The sequence below is a fragment of the Anomaloglossus baeobatrachus genome, chromosome 4, assembly GCF_048569485.1.
Source record: "Anomaloglossus baeobatrachus isolate aAnoBae1 chromosome 4, aAnoBae1.hap1, whole genome shotgun sequence".
Lineage (NCBI taxonomy): Eukaryota > Metazoa > Chordata > Amphibia > Anura > Aromobatidae > Anomaloglossus > Anomaloglossus baeobatrachus.
Window position 1 is genome coordinate 686,275,581 of NC_134356.1, and position 13,267 is coordinate 686,288,847.

General features: G+C 45.2%; 1 protein-coding gene across 1 annotated transcript; it reads right to left on the reverse strand.

The window, feature by feature from the left end:
- Positions 1 to 12,020: 12,020 nt before the first annotated feature.
- Positions 12,021 to 12,998, reverse strand: LOC142302856 (olfactory receptor 11L1-like). Its single transcript, XM_075343963.1, has one exon. The coding sequence runs from the start codon at positions 12,996 to 12,998 to the stop codon at positions 12,021 to 12,023; it is 978 nt and encodes a 325-aa protein (XP_075200078.1).
- Positions 12,999 to 13,267: the final 269 nt, after the last annotated feature.

Here is a 13,267-nt window from a genome sequence, read left to right on the forward strand (position 1 = left end):
TCTTTCTTCCTCTGACATCTCCCCCCAACCTCTTTCAACTGAAATTTGACCAAGGTCTCCCTCATCCGCTGAGTCTTCCATGTCCATGGACAGTTCGTCCTCCATTTCTTCATGTTCTCCTGCACCTTCCTCAACATTTCGCCTGCTACCATGCGCCCTTGTTGATCCCTGTCCCCCATGGTCCCATGCCTGCCGCGTTGGTGATGATGAACGTCTGGACCTTGGTGATGTTGTTGTGTCTTGCGCATATGAATCCTCCTGTAGTTCCTCCCCTTCCTGTTGTCCCACCCCCTGACTCCGAATAGTGTTTAGCGTGTGCTCCAGCATGTAAATAACTGGAATTGTCATGCTGATAATGGCATTGTCAGCGCTAAACATATTCGTCGCCATGTCGAAACTGTGCAGAAGGGTGCATAGGTCCTTGATCTGAGACCACTCCATCAGGGTGATCTGCCCCACCTCTGCATCTCGTTGGCCCAGGCTATACGTCATGACGTATTGCACCAGGGCTCGGCGGTGCTGCCACAGTCACTGTAACATGTGGAGAGTCAAATTCCAGCGTGTCGCCACATCGCATTTCAGGCGATGAACCGGCAGGCCGAAAGACTTCTGGAGCGATGCAAGTCGCTCAGCTGCGGCGGTTGAACGGCGGAAGTGAGCAGACAGTTTACGTGCCCTGGTCAGAAGGCCATCTAGGCCGGGATAGTGTGTTAAAAATTGCTGGACAAGGTTCAACACGTGAGCCATACAAGGCACGTGTGTCACCTTGCCCAGGTGAAAGGCCGCACCCAGGTTTGCAGCATTGTCGCACACGGCCTTACCAGGCTGCAGGTTGAGTGGAGACAACCATTTATTAAACTCAGTCTCCAGAGCTGCTCACAACTCAGCCGCTGTGTGACTCCTTTTTCCAAGACATGTCAAGCTAAAGACCGCCTGATGCCGTTGCGCTCTGCTGCCAGCATAGTAATGAGGGGTGTTTGATTCCTTCTGCGCAGTGAGAACGCTGGAGGCCTGACCAGGCAGGCTTGGGGCGGAGGTGGAGGACCCAGATGAGGTGGAGGAGGCAGAAGCAGTGGTGGAACTTGGACAGACAGAGGATTTACACACAAGTCGTGGGGACGGCAAGACTTGTGCAGCAGACCCTTCACCATCTATCACCATAGTTACCCAGTGCCCAGTCAGCAACATGTAACGTCCCTGTCCATGCTTACTGGTCCAAGTATCGGTGGTGAAATGCACCCGTTCACACACAGAGTTTCTCAAGGAAGCGGTGATGTTGTGTGCGACATGCTGGTGTAGCACGGGCACACCTTTCTTAGAGAAGTAGTGGCGACTGGGCATCTGGTACTGGGGTACAGCGACAGACATAAGGTCTCTAAAATCCTGTGTGTCCACCAGGCGGAAAGGCACCATTTCGGTAGCCAAGAGCTTACAGAGGGATAAAGTCAACCTCTTAGCTTTGTCATGGGTCGCAGGAAATGGCCTTTTATTTGTCCACATCTGATGGACAGAGATCTGGCTGCTGTGTGTAGACGGTGTTGAGTAGGGTGTCCCTGGAAAAATGCAGGTTTGTGAGGAAAGTGCAGGCATAGACATGATGTGTCCTTCATCCAACGTTGGTGCTATCGATGTCTGAGAGAGCTGTACACGCACTTGTTTCCCCTTCCAAACCAACTGACGACCTACCAAGCAAACTGCCTGTTGCGGTTACAGTGGTGGAAGTTGTGCATGGAAAACCAGGTGTGACAGCTGTCCCCCACAGTTCTAGAAGATGAAGCGCTCGCGGATGCACTGGAAGGGGCAGGCGGTGGATGGTTCGCTCCGCTAGGCCGCATTGCAGCACGGTGAGCTTCCCACTGGGACATATGATATTTATTCATGTGATGATTCATGGAAGAAGTTGTCAAACTGCTGAGGTTTTGCCCTCTACTAACAGAATCATGACAAATTTTACAGATCACATAATTTGGGCGATCTTTTGCTATGTCAAAAAAGGACCAGGCTAGGCAAGGCTTAGAGGTCATGCGACCTGCTGATCCACCCCGACTAGTGCTCAGATGCAGAGTGGTGGCTGAGGATGCAGTTGTAGACGTGCTACCAGTGCTCCGACTCTGTCCAGGAAGGCGCAAGGTAACTTCGTCGTCGGTTGCATCCTCCTCCACCGCCTCTGTTGACCTCCTCGAGTGCCTGTCTGTGGGTTGACAGTAGGTGGGATCTAGAACTTCCTCATCAATTTTTGTGTTTGCACTCCCCTCACCCTCAGACCGAGCCTCTTCTTGCCCTGACCGAATATTTAAGTTGTCATCCCAATCTGGTATCTGCGTCTCATCATCATCAGTATGTTCCTCATTGTCTATAACAACAGGTGTTACAGTTTGTGAAAAAGGGTCAATATTATGCTCAGAAACTTGGTCTTTACTAGAGATGAGCGAACCGGTCGCGGTTCGGCTCGAGGTCGGTTCGCCGAACGGGGGTCCCGTTCGAGTTCGGTTCGTCGAACGTTTGACGAACTGAACTCGAACCAATAGGCTATAATGGGAGGCAATCACAAACACATAAAAATGCATTATAAATGTACACAAACAGTTAATAAACATTGCCATAACACTTACCGGTCCTCGCGATCCCTTCTGCACTCTGTCTCCTGCCGCTATTCCATCCGATGATCGCTGAATCCTCCCGGTGACGGCACTGCCAGCAGAGATGCAGGACCTATCGTGACGTCAAAATAGCCATGTGACCAGTCATGTGGCTATTATCTCATTGGCTACAGACTGGTCACATGACTATGACGCGTCATGTAGGACCTGCGATTGCATCTCTCCGGTACACGGTGCACATATGTGTATCGCCGTGTACCGGCGACATGCTCTAGCACACGGTCGACTCCCCGTTCCGTTAGGGACCGGCTGTCACAGCCGGTCATTAACGGAGATCACCGTTGCCATAGCAACGCAGTTAGCGGTGACGTCACCGCTAACTGCGGCTCCGAGAGCACCGTTGCTATGGTAACCCGTCTGTCAGCTTTACTGCTGTTACCGCTGACAGCCAGCACTGATCACTCACGGAGTGAAGGCTGCACGGTGCTTCCCGATTGTAGTGAGGATTGTAGTGAGGATGAGGTTCCCCAGCCCCAAGTGATGAGCTGGTGAACCTCATCCTCACTACAATCGTCACTACTACTACACTAGTGAGGATTGTAGTGAGGATGAGGTTCCCCAGCCCCAAGTGATGAGCTGGGGAACCTCATCCTCACTACAATCGTCACTACTACTACACTAGAAAGAAAGAAGACAGAAGAGCAGGATCGTGGAGGGCTGACAGGGGGTAATAAAGATGGAGTCTCTAATGCGTCTGTGTATTTATTTCTATTAAAGTATTTTTTCTCTGTGTGGTGTTTTTTTTTAACCCTTTATTGGAGATTCTTAATGGCCGGGTCAAACGTGCCTGACATTAAGAATCTCTGGCTTAATACTGGCTAGTAAAACAAAGCCAGTATTAACTCATGATTACCCAACAAGCCACCCGGCTCCAGGGCTGTTGGAAGAGTTGAATACAGCGCCAGATGATGGCGCTTCTATGAGAGCGCCATTTTCTGGGACGGCTGCGGACTGAAATCCGCAGCAGAGGCGCCCAGAAACCTCGGGCTAACCTGTGCTGCGGATTCCAATCCCCAGCTGCCTAGGTGTACCCGGCTGGACACAAAAATGGGGCGAAGCACACGTCATTTGTTTTTTAATTATTTCATGAAATAAGTGAAATAATTAAAAAAAACGGGCTTCCCTATATTTTTGGTTCCCAGCCGGGTACAAATAGGCAACTGGGGGTTGGAGGCAGCCCGTGGCTGCCTGCTGTACCTGGCTAGCATACAAAAATATGGTGAAGCCCACGTCATTTTTTTGGTGGGCAAAAAAATTCTGCATACAGTCCTGGATGGAGTATGCTGAGCCTTGTAGTTCTGTAGCTGCTGTCTGCTCTTCTCCATACAGACAGACAGCAGCTGCAGAACTACAAGGCTCAGCATACTCCATCCAGGACTGCATGCAGAAGTTTTTTGCCCCCTGAAAAAATTATGTGGGCTTCGCCATATTTTTGTATGCTAGCCAGGTACAGCAGGCAGGTACGGCTGCACCCAACCCCCAGTTGCCTATTTGTACCCGGCTGGGAACCAAAAATAAAGGGAAGCCCTTTTTTTTTTATTTCATGAATTTCATGAAATAATTAGAAAACAAATGACGTAGGCTTCGCCCCATTTTTGTGTCCAGCCAGGTACAACTAGGCAGCTGGGGATTGGAATCCGCAGCACAGGTTGGCCTGAGCTTTCTGGGCCCCACTGCTGCGAATTGCAGTCTGCAGCCGCCTCAAAAAATGGCATTTTCATAGAAGCGCCATCTTCTGGCACTGTATCCAACTCTTCCAGCACCTGCCTGCTATACCTGGCTAGCATACAAAAATATGGCGAAGCTCATGTCCTTTTTTTGTAGTTTTTTGGCAAAAAAAATAAAAAATGCTTCCCTGGATTTTTCATTGCCAGTGAAGGTAACACCAAGCAGTGGGGGTTAGCAGCCAGTAGCTGCTTGGATTACCCTTAGCTAGCAATACAAAAAATGCAGCGGGAGCCCATATATATTTTTTTTAATTATTTATTTAAATAACTAAAAATAAAATCGGCTTCCCTGTATTTTGATTGCTGGACATCACAGTGCTGTAAAAATAAATCTTTAAAAAAATGACGTAGCGCTCCGTGGTATTTTTGATTCTCAGCGCAGATAAAGCAGACAGCTATGGGTTGCCACCCCCATCTGCCTGCCGTTACCTTGGTTGGCAATCAAAATACAGGGAAGCCCATTAATTTTTTCTATTTAAAAAATAGTTAAAAAAAAAAATGTCGTTGGGTCCCCCCATTTTTGATAGCCAGCTAGGGTAAAGCAGACGGCTGTAGCCTGAAAACCACAGCTGGCAGCTTTACCGTGGTTGGGGATCCAATGTGGAGGTCCCCTCAGGCTCTGTTTTATAATTATTTTATAAATATTAATAATTACACAATAAAAGTAGGGTCCCCCCCAAATTGGATCACCAGCCAAGGTAAAGCGGACAGCTGTGGTCTGGTATTCTCAGGGTGGGAAGGTCCATAGTTATTGGGCCTTCACAGCCTAAAAATGGCAGGCCGCAGGCACCCCAGACGTGGCGCATCCACTAGATGCGCCAATCCTGGCGCTTCACCCCAGCTCATCCCGTGCCCTGGTGCAGTGGCAAACGGGGTAATAAATCGGGTTGATACTAGCTATAAAGTAACCTGAGATCAAGCCCAGCAGTTTGTGATGTCATGGCGTCTATTAGATACCCAACATCATAAACTGTCAGTACTAACAAAAAAAAAAAATCGACAAAAGAAATTTATTTGAAAAAACAGTCCCCAAAACATTTCCTCTTTCACCAATTTATTGTAAGAAAAAAAATAAAGGGGTCCCACGACGACTCTGGACCATCTAGAATATGGGGGGGAGACACTCAGGGAACGTATCCCCCATTTTCTAGGAGTGCGGACCCTTCATGTGAGGAGTGTGGGTGCAATGAATATGCACTCACTCTTCTCGGGTCCACAGCAGCAGAGTCCATGTCGTAATGGTTGCTACCAAAGCTGCAATGCCCTGCTCATGAGGTAAGGGCATGCCTAATCAGGAGAACTACTGTAGAGGAAGCTCTGCTCACTGGTATATAGGTGCTCAGAGGTAATAATAGATAAAATTAGTGAGTAACCTCGGCACTCTAAATCTCCCAGACTAAGTCAGTAAGTCACAACGGATAGTAATGCAAAATCACTCTTTATTGGTCCGTATTAAGAAAAAAAATGTTTTCATAAGCATATATGTTTTTGTCCAAAACAAGTTACAAATGACGTTTCGGCCTGAGCCTTCGTCAGATTGGACTTATCTGCATGTAATCATGAAAAATGACAATAATCAGTATCACATAAGAGTGAGAGAACAATAACATAAGCTCGAACAATGTAGAGCTACAATTGGGATGCAGCAAAAAAATTGCAACACAGCAAGAAATGAAACACATGATACAAATGTCATAATACAGTACAAGGACAATATAGTAATGACAAATATGGGGTCAGGGTAGGCTTAGACAGCTCTGGTACGAAAGAGATGTCAATCATAAAGTAACATGTGCAGTAGGTGTAGAGCTACACTATGCATGGCAGAGCTAATGGGTAGACCGACCATAGAAAAAGAACGGAGAATAAGTGGAGAAAAAGTGGAGAAAAAGTGGAGAAAAAAATGGAGAAAAAGTGGAGAAAAAAAGTAGAAAAAGTGGAGAAAAAAATGGAGAAAAAGTGGAGAAAAAGTGGAGAAAAAGTGGAGAAAAAGTGGAGAATAAGTGGAGAAAAAATGGAGAAAAAAAATGGAGAAAAAGTGTAGAAGAAGTGGAGAAAAAGTGGAGAAAAAGTGGAGAAAAAGTGGAGAAAGAGTGGAGAAAAAGTGGAGAAAAAATGGAGAAAAAAATGGAGAAAAAAATGGAGAAAAAGTGGAGAAAAAGTGGAGAAAAAGTGGAGAAAAGGTGGAGAAAAAATGGAGAAAAGGTGGAGAAAAAGTGGAGAAAAAATGGAGAAAAAAATGGAGAAAAAAATGGAGAAAAAGTGGAGAAAAAGTGGAGAAAAAGTGGAGAAAAAGTGGAGAAAAAGTGGAGAAAAAGTGGAGAAAAAATAAAGAAAAAGTGGAGATAAAGTGGAGAAAAACTGGAGAAAAAAATGGAGAAAAAGTGGAGAAAAAGTGGAGAAAAAGTGGAGAATAAGTGGAGAAAAAGTGGAGAAAAAGTGGAGAAAAAGTGGAGAATAAGTGGAGAAAAAAATGGAGAAAAAAATGGAGAAAAAGTGGAGAATAAGTGGAGAATAAGTGGAGAATAAGTGGAGAAAAAGTGGAGAAAAAATGGAGAAAAAAATGGAGAAAAGGTGGAGAAAAAGTGGAGAAAAGGGGAAGAAAAAGTGGAGAAAAAGTGGAGAAAAAAATGGAGAAAAAAATGGAGAAAAAGTGGAGAAGAAGTGGAGAAAAAGTGGAGAAAAAGTGGAGAAAAAATGGAGAAAAAAATGGAGAAAAAAATGGAGAAAAAAATGGAGAAAAAGTGGAGATAAAGTGGAGAAAAAGTGGAGAAAAAATGGAGAAAAGGTGGAGAAAAAGTGGAGAAAAAAGTGGAGAAAAAATGGAGAAAAAATGGAGAAAAAGTGGAGAAAAAGTGGAGAAAAAGTGGAGAAAAAAATCGAGAAAAAGTGGAGAAAAAGTGGAGAAAAAGTGGAGAAAAAGTGGAGAATAAAATGGAAAAAAAGTGGAGAAAAAGTGGAGAAAAAAATGGAGAAAAAGTGGAGAAAAAGTGGAGAAAAAGTGGAGGAAAAGTGGAGCACCTTTTGGTGCCTTTCATGTGGCACTAAGGGTTGCTTAGCTTTGTATTTAGCCAAAAAAATGAAAAAAAAAATGACGTAGGGTTCCCCCTAGTTTTGTAGCCAGCTAGGGTAAAGCAGACGGCTGCAGCCTGCAGACCACAGCTGGCAACCTCACCTTGGCTGGTAATCCAAAACTGAGGGCACCCCACGCTGTTATTTTAAATTAAATAAATAATTTGAAAAAAAAACACGTAGGGGTCCCCCAAAATTGGATCACCAGCCAAGGAAAAGCAGACAGCTGGGGCCTGATATTCTCAGACTAGGGAGGTCCATGGTTATTGGACTCTCCCCAGCCTAAAAATAGCAGGCCGCAGCCCCCCCACCCGGAATGGGGCATCCATTAGATGCGCCAATCCTGGTGCTTCGCCCCAGCTCATCCCGCGCCCTGGTGCGGTGGCAAACGGGGTAATATATGGGGTTAATACCAGATGTGTAATGTCACCTGGCATCAAGCCCTGGGGTTGGTGAGGTCAGGCGTCTATCAGATACCCGACATCACCAACCCAGTCAGTAATAAAAAAAATAGACGACAAACACATTTTTATTTGAAAAAACACTCCCCAAAACATTCCCTCTTTAACCAATTTATTAGAATGAAAAACAAATCCAGGTCTGGTGTAATCCAAGGGGTTGCCATGACGATCCACACTGTCCCAGTCAATGAAGGGCAGGATGTTCCCCATTGGCTGGGAGAGCAGTGCAGTGACCTGAGCTAACATCAATGGGTCAGCCCAGGTCACTGCAGGGCATGACAAGTGCTGCTGTCAGCGAGGTACATTACCTGCGCTGATCACCAGCACACTGACAGCCCCTGTCACTGAGTTCAATGACCGGCGCCTTCACACCAAGTATCGCGAGAGGCCCGTGACGTCACCGCTAGTCAGTCTCGGGTCGGAAGCGAGAGAAGGTGATGTGACAAGCGGCGGCCATGGATGACAGTGACAGCGCTGAGGTCGGGACTTCATCACCGCAGGTAAGCCGAGTGGGACCATGTGTGTGTGTGTGTGTGTGTGTGTGTGTGTGTGTGTACGTGTGTACATGCCGCGGGCAGGAGGGGGCGGAGTGAGCTGAGCGGGGAAGTGTGGGCTTCCTGCACGTAACTAGGATAAACATCGTGTTACTAACCAAAGCGCTTTGCTTGGATACCTGATGTTTATCTTGGTTACCAGCTTCTGGCAGGCTGCCAGCGATGGCTCCTGCACACTGTAGCTGTAAAAAGCCCTGCTTTTTGCTGCTAGAACCATTCTCGAACGTATCAAGAACTAGAACTGGAGAACCTAGAACCTCGAACCGCGCTCAACTCTAGTCTTTACGGCCTGAATCAGAGTCACAAAGGTTCTGGGCATCACTGCAGACCATTTCCTGGTCTGTACTCACTGTAGCTTGGGAGCAGACCTCTGATTCCCAGGCTATAGTGTGACTGAACAGCTCTGCAGACTCAGCCATCTCAGTTCCACCATACTGTGCAGGGCGGATGGAGACTTCAGAGCTGGGAGAATGCAAGTGTGATTGGGCTGACAACTCAGAGGACTGGTGTTTTTTGGATGCGGTAGTTGAGGTGGCGGAGAGGGCACTTGTTGGACCACTTGAGATCCATTCAAGCATTTTCCTTTTTTTGGCCATCATCTACCTTTGTTCCAGTTGTTCGTGTCCGTAAAAAAGGGAGCACATCGGATTGTCCATGGTAAGTAGTAGACATCTTACTTTTGCTGGAAGATGGTCTATCTTCAGCAGATGTTAATGGAGCTTTGCCACCTTCCCCATGGACAAACCATTTTTTTCCTTTTCCAACACGCCTCTTCCCCTTTCCACCAGCATCTGTCATTTTGCCACTCATTTTGATTGCGACAAGATTGTGCACTTAAAATGTGGTAGTAAAAATTGGGAGGTGGTGTAGATTGCAGCGGTGGTCTAGCTTTATTAACAGCAGAATAAACAACAATAACTATCCCTGACAATGCAACTACGGCCCTTAAACTGGCAGCATAGTTTGCTAGTATAATGGCTTAGTAACAATGAGTTTGAGTGTGCAATGCAGGCAGACGTGCTGCAAATATCTTTGCACTAGTGAGACAATACAGAAGTCCAACAGCCACGTTTAGGATGCCACTAAGTTCACTCAGTGTTTGCTAGTATAATGGCTTAGTAACAATGAGTTTGAGTGTGCAAAGGGCAGGAGGGTACAGTGGCAGGGTTGTGGGTCTGGGTAGAGGAAAGGAAGCCTCCCTTTCTATCCCTCCTAATGGGGAAATGCAGCGAGGAAATCCCTGACCTTAGCTACACAGACGCTGTCATCTTGTGTAGCTGTTAAAATCTGTTTTCACGGCCCTGACTGTCACCTATGGCTCTGACCCTGCCAGTATTAGCCCTTACAAGGGCTGAAAGAAACTTCTATCCCTATTCTGTATAGCGCTGTGTATAGAGTGTACACAGCAGTATCGGAGACAGGAGCTACGCCAGCGGTGACTGACACCAAGACGCAGAAGGCAGATAATGGCATGCTGGAGGAAAATGTCCGTTTTTATAATGCAGGGACATGTGACATGGACATCCTATCACACATGCCGTTGCTTCTCTGGCTAAAAGTCCACTTAGCTGTGAGTGTGTCTGGGATTGGCTGACATGCTGGCCCCCCCCACTACACGTGCGCGCTTAGGGAAGGAAGACAAGGAAAAAAAAAAAAAATGGTGATCGCCATTATACATACAGCAGTGATCTGAATGCGCTGTTCCCGCACACTATACACTGAAATGTCATAATAGTGTGAGTCACAGAGTGACTTACACTATTACAGCGGAAAGCCAGCTAGTAATTAGCTGGTCTTTTTACTGCTAGAACCGTTCTCGAACGTATCTAGAACTATCGAGCTTTAGCAAAAAGCTCGAGTTCTAGTTCGATCTAGAACAGCCCCCAAAATCACTCGAGCCGCGAACTGGAGAACCTCGAACCGCGAACCGCGCTCAACTCTAGTCATTAGTGACTTTAGTTAGGGCAGTTTCAGTGGAATGATGCGGTCAGAAGCCAGATTGTAGCTGGTCAAAGAGGGAGCAGAATGAGAGGTATGAGGACAGTTTAAGATGGACATGCTGTTCTAGTAGTTTTGAGGCATAGGGAAGAAGGGATATGGGGTGATAGTTTGACACAGAGGATGGGTCAAGGGAGGGCTTTTGGAGGATGGGTGTAATAGAGGCATGTTTAAAGCATGAAGGGAATACACCAGTTGCTAGTGATAGGTTGAAGAGATGGGTTAGGGCTGGGATGAGGACTGCGGTGATGTTGGGGATGAGGTCTGCGGTGATGTTGGGGATGAGGTGTGATGGGAGCAGGTTCAGTGGCACAGGTTAAAGGTGCACAGGACCCATATATGTAATTATTCTTCTAGAAAATGATCATACTTAGCCTTACAGGATCTATACATTTAGTGAAACCATGCTCAGGAGATGCTTTCTGTTATAGCTAACCATTTGCTTGATAGTGATCTGTCCGGGGCTTTAAACTGACAGAACATGGACATACTGTAGATAATATCCCAATTTTGTTAGTGTAGTAATAATCCATACAATTTGGTAAACAGATTTTTACATGATTGGTAAATTACATATTTGTTCTTTTTCTCCACTAAATCCATGAAAAAGTTAGCACAAATGCACGTCTTACAGATGCGTTAGGCAAAATTACTGTAAAAAAATTACAAATTTCAGCTTGGCTATTACATTTATGAATAAACAAAAAAAAGTCTGAACAACTAGATCATGACCGTTCACTGTGTACTGTATATTCATTTTTTTGTCTGTATCTATCTTATTTATTATCATTTTTATGTATGCACTATGTACTTTATATCTATGATCATATTGGTATGTATGGTATACTGTATTAACATTTGTACATTATAATGTTTCTTATATGAATATGCGTGAAAAAGTGGATGTTAAAATTCATGTGGGGCCTGATGTACAGTATGTAGGAGCCCTGATGCCGCCACGCACAGCGGCTTGTACTGCCTGTATCTACTGATGAATCTTAGGGATTTGATATGATTTTTCTATCACATGCAGTAAGGCTGGGGCCACACGGGGACTACTGTGATCCCCTCGCATGACACTTGGCTCACACTGGCAGTACCGCAGAGCTGAGTGTCATGTGTGTGTCCCTGCGACTGAGGTCAGACTGTGCGAGCGTACCTCAGCTGCGTGGGGCGGGCTGGCACGAAGGAGGGGAGGGAGGGATTTATCTCCCTCTCTCGTCCGTAGCCGGCTATTGCCATTCTCACTCTGCACTCGCGGACACCGGTGTACCGCGAGTGCAGTGCGATTTTCCTCTCGCCCCATACACTTGAATGGGTGCGTGAGAAAGAGTCTTGCATTACAGTTGTAGCATGCTGCGATTGTTTTCTCGGTCCGATTAGGGCTGAGAAAATAATCGCTCATGTGTGCTGACACACAGGCTAGAATTGGTCCGAATGTTTTATCGCACTCCACTCGCACCGTTTTTCTCGTCGTGTGGCTTAGGCCTAAAAGAATTCACCAGTGGCATGAGATTTCTGTTTAATTCCCATCTGTAAATTAGAGAGTTATCTGTATTTGATAAAAAATGGAGATTGACTTTTGAGCCAACTCATTTGAAGAGCAGTCAGGAATTTGCCCATTAGCTTTCGGAAAGCTTGCTTAATGTCTCTGTTACCCAGACTGTATGTTATAGGATTCAGAATTGGTGTTACAACAGTATATAACAAGGAAACAATTTTCTTGACATCTTCAGTATTTGGAAATAAATACATACTAATGATAGTTCCATAAAATATACACACCACAGCCAGGTGAGAGCTGCAGGTGGAGAAGGTCTTCTGTCTCCCGGACACAGATGGAATCTTCAGTATGGTGAAGATAATATAGGCATAAGAGACAATAATCACAGTAAATGGGCATAAGACTATAGGTATAACCAAAATCATGCTTTCTATTTTAATTAAAGAAGTGTCTGAGCAGGAGAGTTCTAATATAGGATCCAAATCACAGAAGAAATGGTCAATGACGTTGTCTCCACAGTATTCGTATTGACCCATTGGTATGGCAAACATCAAAATCATACAAAAAATGATCAACCAAATAAAGGAAATGGCTTTTAGACAGAATTGAATATCAATGACAGTAGTGTAATGTAGAGGGTTACAGATGGCCTGGTACCGGTCATAGGACATCACAGTCAGTAGAAGACATTCCAGTGCTTCCACCGCAAAAAATAGAAAAAATTGTATTAAGCAGCCAATGAAAGGCATAGATCGTCCTTCATACAATACAATAGGGAGCATGTTGGGAATTATGTTGGTGGTGAGAAGGATATCTAGCAATGAGAGCTGTGTGAGGAAGAAATACATGGGGGAATGAAGCGATCTGCTGGAGAATACCAAGAGAATGATGAGGAGGTTTCCACAAACAGTCAAACAGAAGGTCATGAGAAGCAGAGGAAAGATCAAAACACTAAACCTCTGCACGTTCTGAAACCCCAGTAGAAAAATTTCCGTCACCTGGCTAGCATTCTTGAGTTGCATTTTTCTATTCTTGACATATATCAGTATATGATAGATTCGGAATCCTTAAATATTTATTTTCCAAGTAACTTTAATGATTTGGAAACTAAATAAGATAGCAAAATAATATATTGTTAAGTAATAGGACACAAATAGATTAAAATGATTTTATCAAATTGAGCAGAGGAATCTCATCAACATATCTTGGTTCTACTAATTCTACATCTTGATTCCTTCACTGGATATTTAACAAAAATCCAAATAATACCATTTTGTATAAGCTGGACCAG